The sequence below is a fragment of the Pelodiscus sinensis genome, unplaced genomic scaffold (assembly GCF_049634645.1).
Source record: "Pelodiscus sinensis isolate JC-2024 unplaced genomic scaffold, ASM4963464v1 ctg140, whole genome shotgun sequence".
In the NCBI taxonomy this organism is placed as follows: Eukaryota; Metazoa; Chordata; order Testudines; family Trionychidae; genus Pelodiscus; species Pelodiscus sinensis.
In genome coordinates this window covers 182,345-205,918 of record NW_027466032.1, presented here as the reverse complement: position 1 = coordinate 205,918, position 23,574 = coordinate 182,345, and the positions used below count along the sequence as shown (strand labels likewise).

The 23,574-nt window shown below is 66.9% G+C and overlaps 1 protein-coding gene across 6 annotated transcripts in view; it reads left to right on the top strand.

Annotated features, from left to right (window-relative positions):
* The window catches only part of LOC102459912 (cell adhesion molecule CEACAM6-like), a 70,745-nt gene that overhangs the window by 29,330 nt on the left and 17,841 nt on the right, over positions 1-23,574 (top strand). The window contains exons 3-9 of one of the 6 annotated variants that reach the window (XM_075918496.1): positions 4,012-4,386; positions 15,531-15,806; positions 15,946-16,212; positions 16,417-16,527; positions 17,685-17,776; positions 17,960-18,001; positions 18,289-18,643. In XM_075918496.1, the coding sequence (XP_075774611.1) occupies positions 4,012-4,386; positions 15,531-15,806; positions 15,946-16,212; positions 16,417-16,527; positions 17,685-17,776; positions 17,960-18,001; positions 18,289-18,333 (1,208 nt within the window). In that variant the 3' untranslated portion in view covers positions 18,334-18,643. Of the gene's footprint in view, positions 1-4,011; positions 4,387-6,171; positions 6,182-15,530; positions 15,807-15,945; positions 16,213-16,416; positions 16,528-17,684; positions 17,777-17,959; positions 18,002-18,288; positions 18,644-23,574 lie in introns of those variants that run through there. The other 5 variants (XM_075918501.1, XM_075918497.1, XM_075918500.1 and 2 more) reach the window with 5 other exon arrangements.

Here is a 23,574-nt window from a genome sequence, read left to right as displayed (position 1 = left end):
AGAAGAACAACTTTCTCTTACTAGTTTCAAGCCTGCTACCCATTCCTTTCCTTTGGTGTCCTCTAGTCCTTCTTTATGGGAACTCAGGAAGAACTTTTCTGAATGCACCCTCTCCACCCAACCCCTGCTTTTAGAGACCTCTATCCTGTCCCCCCTCCGTCTCCTCTTTTCTAAGCTGAACAGTCCCAGTCTCTGTAGCCTTTCTTCATCTGGGACCTGTTCCCAACCCCTGATCATGTTAGTTGCCCTCCCCTCTCCCAGCCTTTCTCTTCCCCTCTCCCACCTCCTTTTCCCAGTCTCCCCCAGTTTTTTTTCAATAAAGACAGAGTCAATGTTGGAAGAAACATTATCTTTATTTTGTACATCAATAAGAAGGGGGGCTAAGGAAGGGTAAGTGGAAGGAGGTGAGGGAGGAATGGGGTACGAGCCCCCGATGGGGAGGACTGGGCTGGCTCTGCGGGCTTCTGGGGGTGGAAGCTCTCCTGCAGCCCCCCAATTACTCCCTCTCCCCAGATGGCAGCCTGTGGCAAGTGCAGCCGGGCTGATGGCCGAGTGGTGTGATGTGCCCAGTGTGGGCACTCAGGGCACTCCAAGCCAGAACTTCTTTGCAAGCGGGGCACCCCTGAGAACTGTCTGTCCGGGGTGGGGGTCGGGACCCTTTAAGCGCAGCCCTCGGCTAGCCTGAGACAGCATCTCCATGCTCTAAGTCCTCCTTTTATGCCCTGCCGGCACTGCTTCCGGCCATCCTTAAGCCCTGTTCAGAGTCCACTCAATGTGGACTTGCTAGTTCGAACTAGCAAAACGCTAATTCGAACTAGTTTTTAGTTCTAGATGCGTTAGTTCGAAGTAGCTTAGTTCAAATTAACTAATTCGAACTAAGTTAGTTCGAACTAGCGCTGTAGTGTAGACGTACCCCTAGAGTTGGACCTAGGCAGTGGGGGGAACCACGGCCCTGTCCCAGCCTCAGCCGCTGAATTCCAGGCGGAGGTGCGAGCGGATCCCTCCCTGCAGGCCCTGAGGGACCGGGCTGACCTGGGTGCCGCTCAACCCCTAGGAGGAGATTGCCAGGAGAAGTTCCGGTGGGAGAGGGGATTTCTGTACCGGGAATGGCTTTCCCCCGGGACGGTAGGCAAGTGGGGGCTCCAGCGGCAGCTGGTGGTTCCCCAAAGGTATCGCCACAAGCTGCTACACCTGGCCCATGACATCCCGTTCTCGGGACACCAGGGGATCCGGCGCACGCGACTGAGGCTGCTCCAAAACTTCTACTGGCCGGGGATGTTTGCAGCTGTCCAGCGGTACTGCCGGTCCTGCGACTCCTGCCAACGAGTGGGGAAGGCCCAAGACAGGAAGAAAGCTGCGTTGAGACCCCTGCCCATCATAGAGGAGCCTTTCCAGAAGGTGGCGATGGATATTGTGGGGCCCTTCAGCAGAGCGACCCGGACAGGGAAGAAATACATCCTGGTGGTGGTGGACTTCGCCACCCGCTACCCCGAGGCCGTGGCCCTGCCCTCCATCGAGGCAGACACGGTGGCAGACGCACTGCTGACCATTTTCAGCAGGGTGGGGTTTCCCCAGGAGGTTCTCACGGACCAGGGATCCAACTTCATGTCGGCCCTGCTCCGGTGCTTGTGGGAGAAGAGTGGGGTGCAACACACCTGGGCCTCGGCGTATCACCCCCAGACCAACGGGTTGGTGGAGAGGTTCAATGGGACTCTGAAGCAGATGCTACGGACCTTTATGCACAAACACCCGCAGGACTGGGACAAGTACCTATCCCACGTGCTGTTTGTGTACAGGGAAGTGCCCCAGGAGTCCACGGGGTTCTCGCCGTTCGAGCTGTTATATGGGAGGCGAGTGAGGGGCCCCCTGGACTTACTGAAAGACGAGTGGGAGGGGAAGGTGTCCCCGGAGGGTGAGCCGGTCGTGGAATACGTCCTGACGTTCCGGGAAAGACTTGCCGAGCTCATGGGCCTGGCCAGAGAGAACCTGAGCAGGGCCCAGAGGAAGCAGAAGGTCTGGTACGACCGCAATGCACGGGACCGCGCCTACGCTACCGGGGACCAGGTGATGGTCCTGATCCCGTGCGGAAGAACAAGCTGCAAGCCGCCTGGGACGGCCCCTTCAAGGTGGTTAAGCAGCTGAACGAGGTGAACTACGTGGTGGAGCTGACGGGCCGGACGCGCGGCCGGCGGGTGTATCATGTTAACATGATGAAGCCGTACTGGGACAGGGAGAACTTGGTGCTGGCCGTGTGTAAGCCCTGGGAGGAGCAGGGGGAGGATCCCCTGGTGGGCCTGTTCCCTGGGACCGGAGAGGACTCTTCGCTGGAGTCAATTCCCCTCTCAGACCAGCTCACCCTGTAGATAAATCTATGTATTATATATTGCTGCATTGTGCCTCTCCATAGAACCTTGTCACTTTGTATTAGAACCCTACATAGAAAACTTGTAGCAGAATAAGATTCCCCCCCCCCACTCTCTCCCCCCACTCTGTAATCAATTGCCCAGTTGAATGAACGAGGTGTGAATGAGTAACACTTGGGAGCCAAGCACCTCCAGAGAGCTACACCAGTTGAAAAGGGGGTAGAAGCCAGACCCAAGGTGTCAAGGGGGCTCAAGAAAGAAGAGCAGACATACTGAGGGCCTTGGGGATTAGAAGCAGGCACCTTCTTTGGAAAACACCCTCTCTGCAGCACAAAGGGACCAAAGGACACAGACCCAGAGTTTGAATCTGGGATATATTTGCATATGAGAGGGATGCTGCTAGAAAAGTGAGTTGTCTTGGAGAGGGACCCCGGGTTTCGTCTTGTCACCATCGGAGCATCGATCCGGATCAGCAGAAGCCCGGCTCCACCCCTCCCCCATCTAACTCACCTGGCCAGTGCAGTGAGGGGGAGCAACTCGTTGGTAACAACAAGACGGAGTGTGTGTGTGAGTGCATGAGTGACTTATATATATATCATATGCATATGATAAGTGTTAATTATTCTCTGTGTGATCAATAAATGTGGCGTGTTGCCTTATCCCCCTGAAAAAGCGCATCAGGGTGTCAGGCGCCAGGGTGCCCCAGGCAGACAGAGCCCGGGACCCAGGAGCGGGGCCGAGCCGCGGGCTGGGCACAGGGTGACAGGAGGGGAGGAGGCGGGGACCAGGAGCAGGCTCAGTCACAGGGGCCGGGCGAGGCGCCCCACAGAGCGGCCGGGGCATCAGGACCCGCACGGCGAATGCCGGGGATGAACCCCTGGCAGGGCCCCGCGGCGGTGAGTCCCGCAGATCCTGCGGCCCGGGCCACTCCGCTGAGCAGAACACCCCCTCCCTCCCCGCCAGGGGGGCTGAGCCGCGGCCGGAGCCGCCCCTGGTCCGGGTCCGGGTCGCTGCCCGGCCAGGGCGGTTGCAGGAAAGGGGCCGGACCCGGTGCCTGCGCTGAGCTGGGCAGGGGCGGGGCTTCCTCCCCCCGCCCCGCTCTGCCCTTCGCCCCGCTGGGACCAGGCGTCTGACACCGGGCGCGTCCCGCGGCAGCGACGGGCGATGGAGCGAGGCCCCCCCCGGCCGGGCGGCCCTTGGGCCCGGGTTCTCCTGGCAGGTCAGAGCGGGGGGGACCCAGGTGTCCGGGGCACGAGCCGGTGTCCGGTGAAGCAGCGGGGCTGAGCTACGGGGACCCCAGGGCGCGGGGGGGGGTGGGGGTGGGGGTGGGGGGGAGGTCCGAGGATTCCCTCCCGAGGTGGGTTCTGCCCCCCCCCCCCACTGGTTCCTGCTCCAGGCCGCGGGGGAGCGGGCGGGTCGAGCTGGGAGGGGAAGTCGGGGCTGCCCTGCCAGAGCCCCCTGCCCCCGCCCGCTGCAGCAAAGGCTCCTGGCGAGGGGCCCTGGCAGCTAAGACGGGGCGGTCGGGGGAGGGGAGGGGAGGGGAGGGGCGGGGCAGGGGACACGAAGGGCTGCCCGAGGGGGGGCAGAGGAAAGCGGGGGGGCAGGTCGGGGGTGAGGGGCACCGTTAGTATCTGGGCTCCCCCCGCAGCCTCCGTCCTGGGCTCCTGCCTGCAGCCGGCGCCGGCCCAGAGCACCCGGCCCCCAGGGACCATCGTCCTCAGCCCGCCGAGCCCCGCTGTGGGAGGGGGCGTCAGCCTGGCCCTGCAGGATCCTCCGCAGAACGTGCTGAGCTGCGCCTGGTTCCGATCAGAAACCTCTGATGAGCCCGGACGGATCCTCACTTACTACCCGTCGGCACCGTCTGCTCCGAGCATCGGCCCGGCGCACACGGGGCGGGAGACAGGGGGGCCGGGCTGCGCCCTGCACATCGCGGGGGTGACGCTCAGTGACACCGGGAACTACTCGCTGTGGATGGACGCTCCGCCCAACAAAGTCACCGCCGCGGTGTTTGTGCGCGTCTGGGGTAAGTGACACCCCGGGCCCCCCCCCCCCCCCCCCCGGAGACCCCCCCCCCGCTACGGGCTGCTACCTTCGAGATTGTTACTTGAGAAGACTTATGGGGCAATGCGCATGCGCGGAAGCACTGAGCATGCCCAGTGTCTCTGTTGAAGCCACTGCCCTTCGCTCTGCCCACTCTATAACTTTTCTGCTTCCTTACTTTTCCAAGGGGTTAAAAACGGAGAAAAGGGGCTAAACCGAGGAGGGGGGTGAAAGCTGACTGGGGGGCGGGGAAGCGGCTTAGATTCGGGGCCAGGGTAAACTCAGGGCTGGGGCTAAGGGGAGATCCATCCCCGGTACAGGCAGGGCAGAGGGGTACGGACAGTCACCCCCTGGGAGCGAGGCACCATCGCAGAGTGTCCCGGCCAGGGGGGCTTCTTCATTTGCTTAAACCTGCTCTTTTATCCTTTACTCGGGGGAGGCACTGAGCATGCTCAGTAGGGCTGCAGAGCCTCTGCCCTTCTCCCTTCCCTTCCTATAGTGGTCCCCAACCTTTTGGGGCTGCCAGGCACCCAGGGGCAGGGCCGCTCACACACTGCGCGCCCAGGAGCAGAGCCACGCATGCTCCGCACGCCTGGGCAGGGCCGCCCCAATCACTCTGGGGGTGCACATAAATGCCCCGGCGGGCGCCATGGCACCCACGGGCACTACGCTGGAGACACTGCCTTGCTAGGGAGAAGTCTTGCTTAGTACATTTTAAAAGGGGCTAAGACAGGACAGGAATCTCCTCACAGTTCGCACATTTGTGTTGTCTGCTGCCTGCGAATCACTGAGTTGCCCTCCCGTCCCTCTATCCCACTCTCATTGTAGTTTTGCTCCTTGCAAATGCTATTGCTGTCACTTGCAATTTTAACAAGTGGGGTTCCGCAGGGGTCTGTTATGGAACCGGCTCTGTTCAATATTTTCATCAACCATTTAGATATTGGCATAGAAAGTTCGCTTATTAAGTTTGCAGATGATATCAAGCTGGGCGGGGTTGCGACTGCTCTGGAGGATGGGTCAGAATTCAAAATGACCTGGACAAATTGGAGAAATGGTCTGAGGTAAACAGGATGAAGTTTAATAAAGACAAATGCAAAGTGCTCCACTTAGGAAGGAACAATCAGTTTCACACATACAGAATGGGAAGTGACTGTCTGGGAAGGAGTACGGCAGAAAGGGATCTAGGGCTTAGAGTGGACCACAAGTTGAATGAGAGTCAGCAGTGTGATGCCGTTGCAAAGAAAGCAAACATGATTCTGGGCTGCATGAACAGGTGTGTTGTGAGCAAGACATGAGAAGTCATTCGTCCGCTCTACTCTGCGCTGGTTAGGCCTCAGTTGGAGTGTTGTGTCCAGTTGTGGGCACCGCATTTCAAGAAAGATGTGGAGAAATTGGAGAGGGTCCAGAGAAGAGCAGTGAGAATGATGAAAGGTCTAGAGAACATGAGCTGTGAGGGAAGGCTGAAAGAATTGGGTTTGTTTAGTTTAGAAAAGAGAAGATTGAGGGGGACATGAGAGCAGTTTTCAGGTATCTAAAAGGGTGTCACAAGGAGGAGGGAGAAAACTTGTTCATCTTGGCCTCTGAGGATAGAACAAGAAGCAATGGGCTTAAACTGCAGCAAGGGAGGTTGAGGTTGGACATTAGGAAAAAGTTCCTGCCTGTCAGGGGGGTCAAACCCTGGGATAAGTTGCCCAGGGAGGCTGTGGAATCCCCGTCTCTGGGGATATTTAGGAGCAGGTTGGATAAATGTCTCTCAGGGCTGGTCTAGTCAGTGCTGGGTCCTGCCATGGGGGCCGGGGACTGGACTTGATGGCTCTCGAGGTCCCTTCCAGGCCTAGTGCTCTATGATTCTATGAATTATTCTGTGCAGCGCCTGTCACTCTCCGATTTGGTTTTGTTTTACCAGCTACTGCTCAGAAACACTTATGACCTACGAGGAGAGGCTGAGGGGTTTGGGTCTGTTCAGTCTGCAGAAGAGCAGAGTGAGGGGGGATTTGAGAGCAGCCGCAGCTCTCTGCAGGAGGGTTCCAAAGAGGCTGGAGAGAGGCTGGTCTCAGTGGGAGCAGGTGGCAGAACAAGGAGCAATGGGCTCTAGTTGCAGGGGGGGAGGTCTGGGTTGGTGGACGGGGATCCCTCGTGTCCGGTCCCCCGGTTACCCTGACACACCCACTCGTGTATCGTTGGAGTCGGTAAATTTATTACATTTCCCGCTTTACACTCCGTTCGGCGATAATGGTTGCTCCTTCCCCACCGGCTCGGGCTACGATAGCCCGGTAAGGGGACGAATTAGGGAAGGGGGTTCGGGCCCACCCTCGCTCCGAACCCTGACCCAGGGCCCTAAGGGACGGACTCACGCCCGTCCTAGCGGAGGGGGTCGAAACCCCTAGACTCCCCTGCTCTCAGGGTCCATGCCCCCGCCCTGGCCCGCTTCTTCCCTAGCGCTGCCGTAGCCAGGGGACCCAGGGTTACACCTCACCCAAGGTCTCTGGCTCCGCTTGCTGGCTCCTTCCTCTCCCTTCCGCCAGCCCGGGGTTCCCATGTGAATCGCCTGCCGGGCCTGGAGTGATGACGTCCCTCCTGACGTCCCTCCCCGGCCCCCTGGGTCGGCGTCCTGCCAGACGCCATTCCCTCGCGTCACTTCTGGGTCTCAGAGGGGTGTCGTCACTAGTGACGTCCCTTTAACCGGCCCCCGGTCCCCGGGCGATGCCTCCCCGTGCTGCCGCTTGTTGTGGGCGCTGCCACTCCCCGGGCTCTGCGCGGCGATCTGCCCCCGCGCTGCCAAGCCCCGCCTTCCGGTCTCGGCGGGGGCCACCCCGCCACAGTTGGACATTAGGAAAAACGATTTCCCTAGGCGGGCGGGGAAGCGCTGGGCTGGGTTCCCTGGGGAGGGGGGAGTCTCCATCCCTAGAGGTGTTGAAGTCTCGGCTTGACACAGCCCTGGCCGGGTTGATTTAGGTGGGATTGGTCCTGCCTAGGGCAGGGGGCTGGACTTGACATTCTCAGGTCTCTGCCAGCCCTGTGGCTCTGTGGTTCTACCACAGCAATTCTTTGTGTGACTCTCTGAGAGCACTTGCTACCTTGTGTGTGTCGTTCCAGCCCTGCCTTCCTGAGGGCGTAATATCCAGCCCCGCAGACTCAGGAAAACCTCCCCCCGCCCCTCTCCAGCTGTCTCTGCTTCAACCAAAGCGACCAGCAGAGAAGGGGAACGACGCCCCCAGGAGCCCCCCCCGCGCTCCCCTCCCCGCGTGCGCATCCCTCCATCCGTGTGCAGGGCAAGTCCGAGCCCAGAACCGCACTGAACTCTGGGACACAGAAACCCGGGTCGCACGGCCTGCTGGGAAATCCCTGCTCCCGATGCCAGTGACCCCTCGCCGGCCCACACCCAGGCCGATTCCGGGGAGCGTCCCCGCTGGGAGCCAGGCGCTGGGGCTGCCCAGTTGAATGCTGAGGTCCCTGTAAGGCGGGGATGGGGCCCCCCGGCCCTCAGGCTGGGATGCTCCGGGCTCCCTCCCGCCCCCTGCAACAGGGCAGCTCGGCGCTGGCGCTCTGGCCATGCGGGGGAGGGGCTCTGAGGCGTGTTGCCCCCTGTACCCCGCGTGGCTGGAGCCCCAGTGCGGCTTGTGCCACGCAGAGCAGCCCTCCCCCATCAATCTGCCTCTTGAACTCCCCTGTCTGCAGCCCCCGTCCCCCTCGCTCCCCTGGTCGCTCTGCCTCTGGCTTCTCAAGGCTGCTCCCTCGGTCAGGCCTCCCCTCGCTAGCCACGTGTGGGTAGAGCACAGCCTGGGTATTGCATGGACAGAGGGTCTGAGGATGTCAAGGACCAGTCGACTAGTGGATCCCCCCCCCACTGCCTCCATCAGACAGAGGCTGCAAAGGGGGGAGAAGGGGTACCTCCGGGGGCAGCCACCACCCAGCGGAGCCGGGGATCGGGTACTTCCAGGGGCAGCCACCACACAGCGGAGCCGGGGATCAGCTGAGCAGCGGCTGCCCCTTTGAAACGCCGCCTCTGAGTTTCAAAGGGGCAGCAGCTGATGCCGGCTCTCCGCAGAGAGAGGCAGGTACGTCACACGGCCGTGTACAACTCACCAGCACAAGTCAGCAAATCACAACAATCTTCTGTTGCCTTGGTAATGGGAGGGGTTCAACTCCCAGACACCTGGTGGGGGGGTTTCTAGCCCAGAGAGGAGGGGCCGGGCGTGCCGGGGCCTTGGGGGAAGTGCTGGCTGCTTAGCCTCGTGGGCAGAAACGGGGAGGTGCTGATTGGCTCACGCTGGCCGCAGGCTTAATCTTTGTATTCATGCCCCGCGGTGTGACAGAAGCTATTTGCATATATTTGCATGGATATTTGCATGTACACGCAACCACACTTAAGCTGCAGCCCTCGGCATGAGCTGTGAGTAGCCCCGGCCCCCGGGTCCCACGCGGAGCAGCCCTGCAATAGAACAGACCGAAGTGCAGGGGCCCGTTCAGGGAGGGTGGAACAACGGAAAACGTGGAAGTGGCTGAAATGCTCAATGAAATCTTGGGTTTGGTTTCAACAGCCCGCTCGTGCGACCGGACAGTTACACTAGTGAGTGGGCGTGAAAATGAGGGGGGGGTAAGGGCAGAACTAGGCAAAGCACACGAGTTGCGGGGGTGAATGAGACGCCCCCCAGCGACCGTGGGCTGGCGAGATGCGCCCGGACGGCGCGGGGAGATGGCCCAGGTCTCTGAGCCGGCAGCCGTTCTCGTTGGGAAGCCTCGGGGGGGGCGGAGGTTCCCGGGCACTGGAAAAGGGCCATTGCCCGGCCGGGCTAGACAACGGGAGATCAGGCCGTTCCTTTGGGTCCCCGGAGAGCCCACAGACACAGAAATGAGCCGTCGCGAGCACCCCCGGAGAGCCCACAGACACAGAAATGAGCCGTCGCGAGCACCCCCGGAGAGCCCACAGACACAGAAATGAGCCGTCGCGAGCACCCCCCGGAGAGCCCACAGACACAGAAATGAGCCGTCGCGAGCACCCCCCGGAGAGCCCACAGACACAGAAATGAGCCGTCGCGAGCATCCCCCGGAGAGCCCACAGACACAGAAATGAGCCGTCGCGAGCACCCCCGGAGAGCCCACAGACACAGAAATGAGCCGTCGCGAGCACCCCCCGGAGAGCCCACAGACACAGAAATGAGCCGTCGCGAGCACCCCTGGAGAGCCCACAGACACAGAAATGAGCCGTCGCGAGCACCCCCCGGAGAGCCCACAGACAGAAATGAGCCGTCGCGAGCATCCCCCGGAGAGCCCACAGACACAGAAATGAGCCGTCGCGAGCACCCCCGGAGAGCTGCCACGGTTCATGCCTTGTGCACGGGGAGGGGCTGGCAGGGGCTGTCTTGGCTCAGTGAAGCTCGTGACACTAACGTTACCCAGTGAGGTGGTGCCGAGCTGCCGGGCCGTAGTGCCCAGGGTCGGGGGTCAGGGCATGTTAAACAGGCTCCCCGACATGGTCAATGGAGCGGGGATTTCACCATCCCCGGCTTCATTCCAATAGAAATGGGCGCCGGGCTGTGCCGCGGGCCAGGACGCGGGTCATGAGGCGTAAGGGAGCGGTCAAAAGGCTTCCCCTTGGACCGATCCGCATCGTCACTCGCGCGCTGGCGTCTAGACACAGCCCCGGCGCTGGCCGTGGGGCGGGAAGGGCGCAGCGCGAGTGTCCCGCAGGGCTCAGCTCTGGGGACATTTTCATCAATAGCTTCATCCCTGCTTCAGCCATTGGCTTTGAGACCGAGGGGGGGGGGGGGGGCACGCGGTAACACCCCCAATGTGTGGGCACAAGCAGAGTGACCCAGCCAGGGGACCAATGAGAGCGGGGGCCGCCTCGCTGTGCTTCCCCCCAGCCTGCCAGTGGGGGGGATGAGGCAGGGCAGGGCAGCAGAGGGGTGGCACAGGAGTGGGGGTGACCCCAGCCTGCCAGTGGGGGGGATGAGGCAGGGCAGGGCAGCAGAGGGGTGGAACAGGAGTGGGGGTGACCCCAGCCTGCTAGTGGGGGGGACGAGGCAGGGCAGGGCAGCAGAGGGGTGGAACAGGAGTGGGGGTGACCCCAGCCTGCCAGTGTGGGGGATGAGGCAGGGCAGGGCAGCAGAGGGGTGGAACAGGAGTGGGGGTGACCTCAGCCTGCCAGTGGGGGGGGACGAGGCAGGGCAGGGCAGGGCAGCAGAGGGGTGGAACAGGAGTGGGGGTGACCCCAGCCTGCCAGTGGGGGGGACGAGGCAGGGCAGGGCAGCAGAGGGGTGGCACAGGAGTGGGGGTGACCCCAGCCTGCCAGTGGGGGGGATGAGGCAGGGCAGGGCAGGGCAGCAGAGGGGTGGAACAGGAGTGGGGGTGACCCCAGCCTGCCAATGGGGGGGATGACGCAGGGCAGGGCAGCAGAGGGGTGGAACAGGAGTGGGGGTGACCTCAGCCTGCCAGTGGGGGGGGACGAGGCAGGGCAGGGCAGCAGAGGGGTGGAACAGGAGTGGGGGTGACCCCAGCCTGCCAGTGGGGGGGATGAGGCAGGGCAGGGCAGCAGAGGGGTGCTACAGGAGTGGGGGTGACCCCAGCCTGCCAGTGGGGGGGGGGGACGAGGCAGGGCAGGGCAGCAGAGGGGTGGCACAGGAGTGGGGGTGACCCCAGCCTGCCAGTGGGGGGGACGAGGCAGGGCAGGGCAGCAGAGGGGTGGCACAGGAGTGGGGGTGACCCCAGCCTGCCAGTGGGGGGGACGAGGCAGGGCAGGGCAGCAGAGGGGTGGAACAGGAGTGGGGGTGACCCCAGCCTCCCAGTGGGGGGGACAAGGCAGGGCAGGGCAGCAGAGGGGTGAAACAGGAGTGGGGGTGACCCCAGCCTGCCAGTGGGGGGGACGAGGCAGGGCAGGGCAGCAGAGGGGTGGCACCGGAGTGGGGGTGACCCCAGTCTGCCAGTGGGGGGGATGACGCAGGGCAGGGCAGCAGAGGGGTGGCACAGGAGTGGGGGTGACCCCAGCCTGCCAGTGGGGGGGACGAGGCAGGGCAGGGCAGCAGAGGGGTGGAACAGGAGTGGGGGTGACCCCAGCCTGCCAGTGGGGGGGGCAAGGCAGGGCAGCAGAGGGGTGGAACAGGAGTGGGGGTGACCCCAGCCTGCCAGTGGGGGGGGACGAGGCAGGGCAGGGCAGCAGAGGGGTGGCACAGGAGTGGGGGTGACCCCAGCCTGCCAGTGGGGGGGACGAGGCAGGGCAGGGCAGCAGAGGGGTGGCACCGGAGTGGGGGTGACCCCAGTCTGCCAGTGGGGGGGATGACGCAGGGCAGGGCAGGGCAGCAGAGGGGTGGAACAGGAGTGGGGGTGACCCCAGCCTGCCAGTGGGGGGGATGAGGCAGGGCAGGGCAGCAGAGGGGTGGTACAGGAGTGGGGGTGACCCCAGCCTGCCAGTGGGGGGGACGAGGCAGGGCAGGGCAGCAGAGGGGTGGCACAGGAGTGGGGGTGACCCCAGCCTGCCAGTGGGGGGGACGAGGCAGGGCAGGGCAGCAGAGGGGTGGCACAGGAGTGGGGGTGACCCCAGCCTGCCAGTGGGGGGGACGAGGCAGGGCAGGGCAGCAGAGGGGTGGAACAGGAGTGGGGGTGACCCCAGCCTGCCAGTGGGGGGGACAAGGCAGGGCAGGGCAGCAGAGGGGTGGCACAGGAGTGGGGGTGACCCCAGTCTGCCAGTGGGGGGGACGAGGCAGGGCAGGGCAGGAGAGGGGTGGAACAGGAGTGGGGGTGACCCCAGCCTGCCAGTGGGGGGGGGGGGACGAGGCAGGGCAGGGCAGCAGAGGGGTGGAACAGGAGTGGGGGTGACCCCAGCCTGCCAGTGGGGGGGGGGGTACGAGGCAGGGTAGGGCAGCAAAGGGGTGGAACAGGAGTGGGGGTGACCTCAGCCTGCCAGTGGGGGGGGGACGAGGCAGGGCAGGGCAGCAGAGGGGTGGCACAGGAGTGGGGGTGACCCCAGCCTGCCAGTGGGGGGGACGAGGCAGGGCAGGGCAGCAGAGGGGTGGCACAGGAGTGGGGGTGACCCCAGCCTGCCAGTGGGGGGGGATGAGGCAGGGCAGGGCAGCAGAGGGGTGGCACAGGAGTGGGGGTGACCCCAGCCTGCCAGTGGGGGGAACAAGGCAGGGCAGGGCAGCACAGGGGTGGAACAGGAGTGGGGGTGACCCCAGCCTGCCAGTGGGGGGGACGAGGCAGGGCAGGGCAGCAGAGGGGTGGCACCGGAGTGGGGGTGACCCCAGTCTGCCAGTGGGGGGGATGACGCAGGGCAGGGCAGGGCAGCAGAGGGGTGGCACAGGAGTGGGGGTGACCCCAGCCTGCCAGTGGGGGGGACGAGGCAGGGCAGGGCAGCAGAGGGGTGGCACAGGAGTGGGGGTGACCCCAGCCTGCCAGTGGGGGGGACGGGGCAGGGCAGGGCAGGGCAGGAGAGGGGTGGCACAGGAGTGGGGGTGACCCCAGCCTGCCAGTGGGGGGGGATGAGGCAGGGCAGGGCAGCAGAGGGGTGGCACAGGAGTGGGGGTGACCCCAGCCTGCCAGTGGGGGGAACAAGGCAGGGCAGGGCAGCACAGGGGTGGAACAGGAGTGGGGGTGACCCCAGCCTGCCAGTGGGGGGGATGACGCAGGGCAGGGCAGGGCAGCAGAGGGGTGGAACAGGAGTGGGGGTGACCCCAGCCTGCCAGTGGGGGGGATGACGCAGGGCAGGGCAGGGCAGCAGAGGGGTGGAACAGGAGTGGGGGTGACCCCAGTCTGCCAGTGGGGGGGATGACGCAGGGCAGGGCAGGGCAGGGCAGCAGAGGGGTGGCACAGGAGTGGGGGTGACCCCAGCCTGCCAGTGGGGGGGACGAGGCAGGGCAGGGCAGCAGAGGGGTGGCACAGGAGTGGGGGTGACCCCAGCCTGCCAGTGGGGGGGACGAGGCAAGGCAGGGCAGCAGAGGGGTGGAACAGGAGTGGGGGTGACCCCAGCCTGCCAGTGGGGGGGACGAGGCAGGGCAGGGCAGCAGAGGGGTGGCACAGGAGTGGGGGTGACCCCAGCCTGCCAGTGGGGGGGATGAGGCAGGGCAGGGCAGCAGAGGGGTGGCACCGGAGTGGGGGTGACCCCAGTCTGCCAGTGGGGGGGACGAGGCAGGGCAGGGCAGCAGAGGGGTGGCACAGGAGTGGGGGTGACCCCAGCCTGCCAGTGGGGGGGACGAGGCAGGGCAGGGCAGCAGAGGGGTGGCACAGGAGTGGGGGTGACCCCAGCCTGCCAGTGGGGGGGGATGAGGCAGGGCAGGGCAGCAGAGGGGTGGCACAGGAGTGGGGGTGACCCCAGCCTGCCAGTGGGGGGAACAAGGCAGGGCAGGGCAGCACAGGGGTGGAACAGGAGTGGGGGTGACCCCAGCCTGCCAGTGGGGGGGACGAGGCAGGGCAGGGCAGCAGAGGGGTGGCACCGGAGTGGGGGTGACCCCAGCCTGCCAGTGGGGGGGATGACGCAGGGCAGGGCAGGGCAGCAGAGGGGTGGAACAGGAGTGGGGGTGACCCCAGCCTGCCAGTGGGGGGGATGACGCAGGGCAGGGCAGGGCAGCAGAGGGGTGGAACAGGAGTGGGGGTGACCCCAGTCTGCCAGTGGGGGGGATGACGCAGGGCAGGGCAGGGCAGGGCAGCAGAGGGGTGGAACAGGAGTGGGGGTGACCCCAGCCTGCCAGTGGGGGGGATGAGGCAGGGCAGGGCAGCAGAGAGGTGGCACAGGAGTGGGGGTGACCCCAGCCTGCCAGTGGGGGGGACGAGGCAGGGCAGGGCAGCAGAGGGGTGGAACAGGAGTGGGGGTGACCCCAGCCTGCCAGTGGGGGGGATGAGGCAGGGCAGGGCAGGAGAGGGGTGGCACAGGAGTGGGGGTGACCCCAGCCTGCCAGTGGGGGGGACGAGGCAGGGCAGGGCAGGAGGGGGGTGGCACAGGAGTAGGGGTGACCCCAGCCTGCCAGTGGGGGGGACGAGGCAGGGCAGAGCAGCAGAGGGGTGGCACAGGAGTGGGGGTGACCCCAGCCTGCCAGTGGGGGGGACGAGGCAGGGCAGGGCAGCAGAGGGGTGGCACCGGAGTGGGGGTGACCCCAGCCCTTGCCCGGCTCGCCAGGCCCCCTCGCCCCTCCCCTCTGCGTGGAGAGTGCACGTGGAGCGCCAGGGCGTGAGAACACGGGGGGGGTGCGAGTGTAAAAAGGAGGCAACGGTGCCAACGGCATCGCTCAGTGTGGCAGGCAGGACGCAGGACGTGACTGGGCTGCCCCCGGGCTGAGCCCCCTCGGCGGGACCCTGGGGGGAGGCCCGACCCCGACCCGACCCCTGGGCCGAGGGGAGGCTGCTGGCTCTGAGCTCAGTGTTTCCAGTGGCCGTTCCGTCCCCTGCCGCATGATGCCCCCGCTAGGACCGTGCCAGGGCCAGCAGCGCGTCTGAGAGGGGCAGTTCCCCCCCCGCCCCCCAGAAACTGCCGCCCGTCGCACATCGCCGCAGAGCCGTTCTGTGCGCAGCGCTGCCGGGAGCGGCTCCCGTAGGACTGGGCGCTGCCGGGAGCCGTGTCCTCTGGGGCGTTTCCTCGCCCGCCGACCCGAGGGAAAACGCGACAGGCAGCACGTTGCTATAAGGCAGCGGCTTCTACATTGAACATGCCCCCAGCACAGAGCCGGCCCGGTGTGTGGCCTCTGTCCCAGGCCTGGGGAGTCACCGCCCCCCCCCCCCCCAGACGGTCGCTCAGCCCAATGAACGGAAGGTTTATTGGTTCGGAGCCGGGAGCCGGGCACAGTCCGTGCTATTGCTCTGGGGGAGCAGGGCCTGGGGTCTGGAGCCTGGCCCCCTCCTGCTCCGCCCCCTCCCTGGTCCTCAGACCAGCCCAGACTCACCCGCTCCCAGGCCCTGGTCCCCAGCCCGGAGTCACCAGCCTCCCCTTTGTGCCCCGCCTGGCCCAGGAAGTTACCTGCTGTCCCCTCGCCTGAGGCTGAGAGGCTGCACCCAGGGAGTCGTGCTCAGTTGCCCCCTCCTCGTCCAGACAGTGCACTGTGCCTGGGGAAACTGAGGCACACACGCACAGAGTCACTACAGAGCAGCACTGGCGGGATCCATCTGCTCCCCCCACTGACGCTCTCTCTGCTCCTCGCACAGAAATGCTGCCCAGGCCCACGGTGACGCCCAACCAGACCCTGGTGCCTGAGAACGGGACCTTCTCCCTCACGTGTAACAGCTCCCCCAGCGCCGACACCCGGCTCTGGCTCCGGGACGGGGAGCCCCTTGGGCCCAGCCGGCGGCTGGTGCTGTCCCCCGACAACCACACCCTGACGGTGCTGAACGTCACCCGGGGCGACGCCGGCGCCTACCAGTGCGAGGTCGGGAACGCCGTCAGCACCAACCGCAGCGAGCCCAGCCCTGTGACAGTGACCTGTGAGTAGCCGCATCCCCTGCCCTGCTGGCCCTATCCGGCCACCAAGATGCAGCTGCTTCTGGGGTGGGGCGTGTGGCTTTGGTAACCAGAGACCCCTCTCTGGTGCCACCGTCTCCTGCCCCGTCTCTCTCTGTGTAGACGGGCCAGACTCCGCCAGGATAGACCCACCAGGCCCCATCCTCCTGCCCCTGGGGTCCCCTCTGACCCTCACGTGTGTCGCCGACTCCGTCCCAGCCCCGAGCTATCGCTGGGCTCTCAACGGCACCGACACTGGCCAGACCGGCAGCAGCTTCACCTTGACCCTCACGACCAGCGCTCAGCAGGGCACGTACGAGTGCCAGGCTCACAACTCGGGCACCAACCTCACTGCCTGGGCGTCGGTCGCCGTGCGGGTGCCAGGGCCGGGTGAGTCCCTGGGAGGGAGCTGGACTCTGCAGATGCTATGGGGCAGCGCAGCGCTAGGGGGCCCTGGGCTGTAGGTACCTGGGGCTCAGCAGGGGGCGCTCTTCTCTGGCAGGCAGAGCTCCTCCAATGGGCGCTAGGGGGCGCTGTGGGGGAGAGGGTGGGGGGGACTGTGGCTGTAACACCCCTCCCCCGTCTCTCCCCCAGATTCCCCTCCCCCGGGTGCCGATTCGGGTCTCTCTGCCGGGGCCATCGCTGGGATCGTCATCGGGTCCCTGGCGGGGGTGGCGCTGGCCGGAGTCGCGGCCTCTTTCCTCTGTGAGTTACAGCCCCCACCCCTGGAGAGCCGGGACGCCTGGGTTCTCACCCCAGCTCTGGGAGGGGAGTGAGGGCTAGTGGTTAGAGCTGGGCAGGGCTGGGAGCCAGGATTCCTGGGTATCAGAGGGGTGGCCGTGTTACTCTGAATCTGCAAAAGGGGTGAGGAGTCCCGTGGTTTCGTGGGTCTGCTGCTCCAACACTTCGATTCGTCTACAGGCAGTCCCCGGTTACGTACAAGATAGGGACTGTAGGTTTGTTCTTAAGTTGAATTTGTATGTAAGTTGGCCAGTTCTGACTTACATACAGAATCAACTTAAGAACCCCAGGCATCCCCAAGGCAGCTGCTGCTGAAACTGATCAGCAGCTGATTCCAGGAAGCCTGGGGCAGAGCAACTCTGCCTCGGGCTTCCTGTAGTCAGCCCCTGGTCAGTTTCAGCAGCGGCTGACTTGGGGACGCCTGGGGCAGAGCAGCTGGGGTGCTGCCGGGTTGGTCCAGTAGTGCCCAGAGCGGCGCTGCAGGACCAATCGGCAGCGCCCCAGCTGCTCTGCCCCAGAGTCCAAAACAAAAGCCTGGTCTGCTGGGGGGGAGGAGAGCACACTAGCTGCGCCCCCCCCCCCAGCAGACCAGGGACACGGGGAGCAGAGCTGCAGCGGCAGCGGGGTGCCGCGCCTCTGAGGCTTTGCTCTGGCAAAGCCTCAGAAGCGCGGGAACCCGCCCGGTGCCCCGGTCTGCTGGAGACGGTCTCCAGCAGACCAGGGGCACTGGAGCAGCTTACAAACGGGGCTCTCTCGCCCCGACCTCCGGGGCGAGAAAGCCCCATTCGTAAGTGCGGATCCGACGGAAGTTGGGGACTGCCTGTATAAGGTGACACAGGATCCTTGCCGCTTCTGCAGGATTCCTGGGTTGTCTCTCGAGCTCTGGGAGGGGGGTGGGGGCTAGTGGTTAGAGCTGGGCGGGGCTGGGAGCCAGGATTCCTGGGTTGTCTCCCCAGCTCTGGGAGGGGGGTGGGGGCTAGTGGTTAGAGCTGGGCGGGGCTGGGAGCCAGGATTCCTGGGTTGTCTCCCCAGCTCTGGGAGGGGGGTGGGGGCTAGTGGTTAGAGCTGAGCGGGGCTGGGCGCCAGGATCCTGGTTCCAGCGTCTCTGATGCTCCTCCCAGACTCTCGCTGCTGGAACGAGCCCCCCCAGGCGAAAGCGGCGCCCGTCCTGGTGTACGAGAACCTGCCCCCGACAGCCTGTGCCGGGGGGGCGGTGAGTGACAAGGGCTCAGCCCCTCCCCCTCCTCTGTGGCACCCTCAGTCCCGACCCGCAGCCCCTGCCTGGGGGGGTCTCACAAACCCGGGGTCCCTCTGACTCTGCCGAGATCCCCTTGGGGCCGGGGGGGACATTTCTGGAGTCTGGTTTTAACACCCCTCTTCCCTCCCTCCGCTCTAGGCCCCACCCAGGAGCCCCCCTGACCCTGGCCCCACGTACGAGGTGAGCCCTCGCCCCGGCCCTGCGTCCTCACCCCAGGGGTTCGGGCCCAGTGGGGGGAGGGGGAGCTGCCCCCTCCAAACCCGCTGGCTGAGGAGGGGGCTGGTTATCTCACCCCAGAGCTGGGGGGGCAGCGGGAGCCCGAGGGACCAGCCGGGATGGGCTGGGGGCCAGCACTGGGTGGGGGGGCTGCAGAGCCCCGTGGGGAGAGGTGGGGGGCTGGGCCGTGCAGGGGGGTCCCCGGTTCTCTGCGGGGGCATCTCTGGCTGACCTGTCCCTGTCGCCCCCAGACGCTGCAGCCGCGACAGCCGGATGTGTACGAGGAGCTGAAGTGACCCCCCCAACCCTCTTCCCCGGCCCCCCGGTGCATGCTGGGAAAGGCGCGTCCCTGAGCCTGGGACCCACTGCCCCGGGGCGTGAAAGGGAGAAAGAGTCACAGCCCAGCCTGGGGCCCGTCTGTCCGTCCATGCTGCTCCCCGGGGGCCCTCACCGCGGCGTCTGGGCGTCTCTGGGGCCTCGACCCAGGCCGGGCGGGGGGCTGGGCTAATCCCCCCTGCTCCGGGGGGAGGGTTCCAGGTGTCCGGGATTCAACCCGACAGTCCGGTTTGGGGCCTCTGTCCAGTAAAACATCCAGAAAATCCCAGAGATGCTCAGTGGCCGGGATTTCCTGGGTTTCCGGCGGGCGCCGAGGGAAGCCGGGTGGGGGCTGGGCACCGAGGGGCTCACGGGCCCCTGGCTCTGCCACTCACAGACCCCTGCCCGGAGGGGAGCCGCTGCCAGGGGATTGTCTCCAGCTGGGAGCAGGGGCCATTGGGGGGCACATGGGACCTGAGGCTGGGGGCTGGACCCACATCTTGGGGGTGGGGGCCAGCCAGGAGAGGGGGAGGGGGTGACAGGCGGGGGCTGGACCCACGGGGGCGGCCGGGGCGGGTTCAGGAGTCGGGCTCCGGGCAGCGTCTCCCCAGTTTGGTCTCCAGGTTCCCCATCGCCCTGTTCACTCCAGCGCCTCCTGCTCCGGCGCTGGGCAATAAACAGCCGGCTGTCTCGTCACGCCCGGGCGTGCTGGGGCTGGGCAGGGGGGTCAGGGGTGAGCCATGGGGATGAGGGGTGGGGTCAGGGCTGAGTGGTGTGGCTGGGGGGGTCAGGGGTGAGCCGTGGGGATGGGGTGGTGGGGTCAGGGCTGAGTGGTGCGGCAGGGGGAGGTTGGGGGTGAGCCATGGGGATGGGGGGTGGGGTCAGGGCTGAGTGGTGCGGCTGGGGGGGGTCAGGGGTGAGCCATGGGGATGGGGTGCTGGGGTCAGGGCTGAGTGGTGCGGCTGGGGGGGTTTGGGGGTGAGCCATGGGGATGGGGTGGTGGGGTCAGGGCTGAGTGGTGCGGCTGGGGGGGTCAGGGGTGAGCCGTGGGGGTGGGGTGGTGGGGTCAGGGCTGAGTGGTGCGGCTGGGGGGGGGTCAGGGGTGAGCCATGGGGATGGGGTGGTGGGGTGGTGGGGTCAGGGCTGAGTGGTGCGGCTGGGGGGGTCAGGGGTGAGCCATGGGGATGGGGTGGTGGGGGTCAGGGCTGAGTGGTGTGGCTGGGGGGGTCAGGGGTGAGCCGTGGGGATGGGGGGTGGGGTCAGGGCTGAGTGGTGTGGCTGGGGGGGGTCAGGGGTGAGCCGTGGGGATGGGGTGGTGGGGTCAGGGCTGAGTGGTGTGGCTGGGGGGGGTCAGGGGTGAGCCATGGGGATGGGGTGGTGGGGTCAGGGCTGAGTGGTGTGGCTGGGGGGAGTCAGGGGTGAGCCATGGGGATGGGGTGGTGGGGTCAGGGCTGAGTGGTGTGGCTGGGGGGGGTCAGGGGTGAGCCATGGGGATGGGGTGGTGGGGTCAGGGCTGAGTGGTGCGGCTGGGGGGGGTCAGGGGTGAGCCGTGGGGATGGGGTGGTGGGGTCAGGGCTGAGTGGTGCGGCTGGGGGGGGTCAGGGGTGAGCCATGGGGATGGGGGGTGGGGTCAGGGCTGAGTGGTGCGGCTGGGGGGGGTCAGGGGTGAGCCGTGGGGATGGGGGGTGGGGTCAGGGCTGAGTGGTGCGGCTGGGGGGGGTCAGGGATGAGCCATGGGGATGGGGTGGTGGGGTCAGGGCTGAGTGGTGCGGCTGGGGGGGGTCAGGGGTGAGCCATGGGGATGGGGGGTGGGGTCAGGGCTGAGTGGTGCGGCTGGGGGGGGTCAGGGGTGAGCCGTGGGGATGCGGTGGAGGGGTCAGGGCTGAGTGGTGCGGCTGGGGGGGGTCAGGGGTGAGCCATGGGGATGGGGGGGTGGGGTCAGGGCTGAGTGGTGCGGCTGGGGGGGGTCAGGGGTGAGCCGTGGGGATGGGGGGTGGGGTCAGGGCTGAGTGGTGCGGCTGGGGGGGGTCAGGGGTGAGCCATGGGGATGGGGTGGTGGGGTCAGGGCTGAGTGGTGCGGCTGGGGGGGGTTGGGGCTGAGCCCTAGCCCTGAGTCCCTGCAGCCAGCCAGAAACCCTCCCCGTCCCCCTCCAACACCCTTGGGAGAGAGAATCCCTGAGAGCTCCGGGGCCCCCCTGGATGCGAGACAGGAACCAGAGAACAGCGGCAATTGGGCAGCAGGCGGGGGGCTGGGGCTGCCTGGGGCTGGTACCAGCATGGACGCGCCTGCACCCCCCCCCCCGGAAGAGGAACCCCCCCCCCCAGCAGACACAGGATGTCCGGCCCGGGATTCACTCACCTCCACCTCACGGTGCAAACTGAGTGTCGGGCCCTGCGGGAACGGGGAGCACAAACACCTTCCAACCTAACTGGCATTTTAGTGACAAGAGACGAGCCCACGCGAGCACAGGGGTACGAAGTGGGGCCCGCGCCCCCTCCAATGGGAGAGCCCCCCACAGGCCTGCTGGGCAGCTGGGCTCGGACCCTTTCTCCCACTGGCTGCTGCCCATTGGGAGCGAGAGGAGCCTGGCTTCGCCAGAGGAAGGGCGCAGGGCTCAGAACGTGCCTGCCGGTGTCTATTCTGCATTGAATGGGAGCTCAGAGCCCGACGGGATTCATGGGACCTGCAAGTGACTTTGTGTCATTTCTGTCCGTGCTGTTTGCTCGCCTGTCGCTCAGCTAAGCTGCGGTCCCTGCTGCGCCCCTTGGCCGGAGCAGCCACCGCTCCCCCCCCACCCCCACCCCCAGCCCCAGCCCCAGCCACGTGGAGCTGCGCGAGGCTGCCAGGTCAGGTGGGGACGGCACCGCGTGCGCTGGGCACCCGGGGGGGCACCCATGTGCCGGGGGGGGGGCTGCGCATGCGTCACACTCTGGGGGGCGGTGCCGCGCTCCCGGAGCCGGGACGTGCAAAGGGCTCGGGCTGGCCCCGCCCCCGCCGCCCCTCCCCCCGCTATTTCAGGGTTTGACCGGACGGAGCCGGCGGGAGCCACGAACCGGATCCAGCTGCGCCCCCTGCCTGAGCCCCTCCCCCGCCCTGCCCCCATCCCACGCGCTCTCAGCTGTCACCCCCCCCTGGTGCCCCCCCGCTCCCCACCCCACAGCCCCTACCCCCCTTCCGGTGCCCCTCGCTCCCACCCCACTTGCCCCTCCCCCCTTCCGGTGCCCCTCGCTCCCACCCCACTGCCCCTCCCCCCTTCCGGTGCCCCTCGCTCCCACCCCGCTGCCCCTCCCCCCTGCCGCTGCCCCTCGCTCCCACCCCGCTGCCCCTCCCCCCTTCCGGTGCCCCTCGCTCCCACCCCACAGCCCCTACCCCCACCCCTTCCGGTGCCCCTCGCTCCCACCCCCACTGCCCCTGCCCCCTTCCGGTGCCCCTCGCTCCCACCCCACTGCCCCTCCCCCCTTCCGGTGCCCCTCGCTCCCACCCCACTGCCCCTACCCCCCCCTGCCGGTGCCCCTCGCTCCCACCCCACTGCCCCTACCCCCCCTGCCGGTGCCCCTCGCTCCCACCCCACTGCCCCTCCCCCCCTTCCGGTGCCCCTCGCTCCCACCCCACTGTCCCTACCCCCCCTGCCGGTGCCCCTCGCTCCCACCCCACAGCCCCTACCCCCCCCTTCCGGTGCCCCTCGCTCCCACCCCACTGCCCCTACCCCCCCCTTCCGGTGCCCCTCGCTCCCACCCCACAGCCCCTACCCCCCCTTCCGGTGCCCCTCGCTCCCACCCCACAGCCCCTACCCCCTTCCGGTGCCCCTCGCTCCCACCCCACAGCCCCTCCCGCCCCTGCCGGTGCCCCTCGCTCCCACCCCACAGCCCCTCCTGCCCCTGCCGGTGCCCCTCGCTCCCACCCCACAGCCCCTCCTGCCCCTGCCGGTGCCCCTCGCTCCCACCCCACAGCCCCTCCTGCCCCTGCCGGTGCCCCTCGCTCCCACCCCACTGCCCCTACCCCCCCCTGCCGTGCCCCTCGCTCCCACCCCACAGCCCCTACCCCCCCTTCCGGTGCCCCTCGCTCCCACCCCACAGCCCCTACCCCCTTCCGGTGCCCCTCGCTCCCATCCCACAGCCCCTCCCCCCTTCCGGTGCCCCTCGCTCCCACCCCACTGCCCCTACCCCCCCCTGCCGGTGCCCCCTCGCTCCCACCCCACTGCCCCTCCCCCCCTTCCGGTGCCCCTCGCTCCCACCCCACTGCCCTTCCCCCCCCTTCCGGTGCCCCTCGCTCCCACCCCACAACCCCTACCCCCCCTTCCGGTGCCCCTCGCTCCCACCCCACTGCCCCTCCCCCCCTGCCGGTGCCCCTCGCTCCCACCCCACAGCCCCTCCCCCCCCCCTTCCGGTGCCCCTCGCTCCCACCCCACAACCCCTCCCCCCCCTTCCGGTGCCCCTCGCTCCCACCCCACAGCCCCTACCCCCTTCCGGTGCCCCTCGCTCCCACCCCACTGCTCCTACCCCCCTTCCGGTGCCCCCCCCCGCTCCCCACCCCACAGCCCCTACCCCCTTCCGGTGCCCCTCGCTCCCCACCCCACAGCCCCTCCCCCCTTCCGGTGCCCCTCGCTCCCACCCCACAGCCCCTACCCCCCCTTCCGGTGCCCCTCGCTCCCACCCCACAGCCACTACCCCCCCTGCCGGTGCCCCTCGCTCCCACCCCACTACCCCTCCCCCCTTTCGGTGCCCCTCGCTCCCACCCCACAGCCCCTACCCCCCCTGCCGGTGCCCCTCACTCCCACCCCACTGCCCCTACCCCCCTTCCGGTGCCCCTCGCTCCCACCCCACAGACCCTCCCCCCTTCCGGTGACCCTCGCTCCCACCCCACAGACCCTCCCCTCTGCCGGTGCCCCTCGCTCCCAGCCTGACTGAGGGAGAGGGGAGCTTTGGGGGCTCCATGCGGGGGGGGCGCTCAGTGCCCGGATGTTACTGGGGTGACCCCCCCTTTCCTCCCCCGGTTCTCGGGAGCAGGTCCCACTCACGGGAGCCTGGGCGCCTGCTGGTTTTCACGTGGAAGGAGATCCTGGTCCCCAGCGGGGATGTTCTGTGGTCGGGATCCCCCCCCCCCGGCTGCAGTCCCTGGCTCCTAACCCATATACACGGGCGGCGCCTCCGCCTGGCCGGCCCTGGACACAGGCACGGAGCCTCGGGAGACGCCAGGAATAAAATCGGCCCAGCAGTGACCC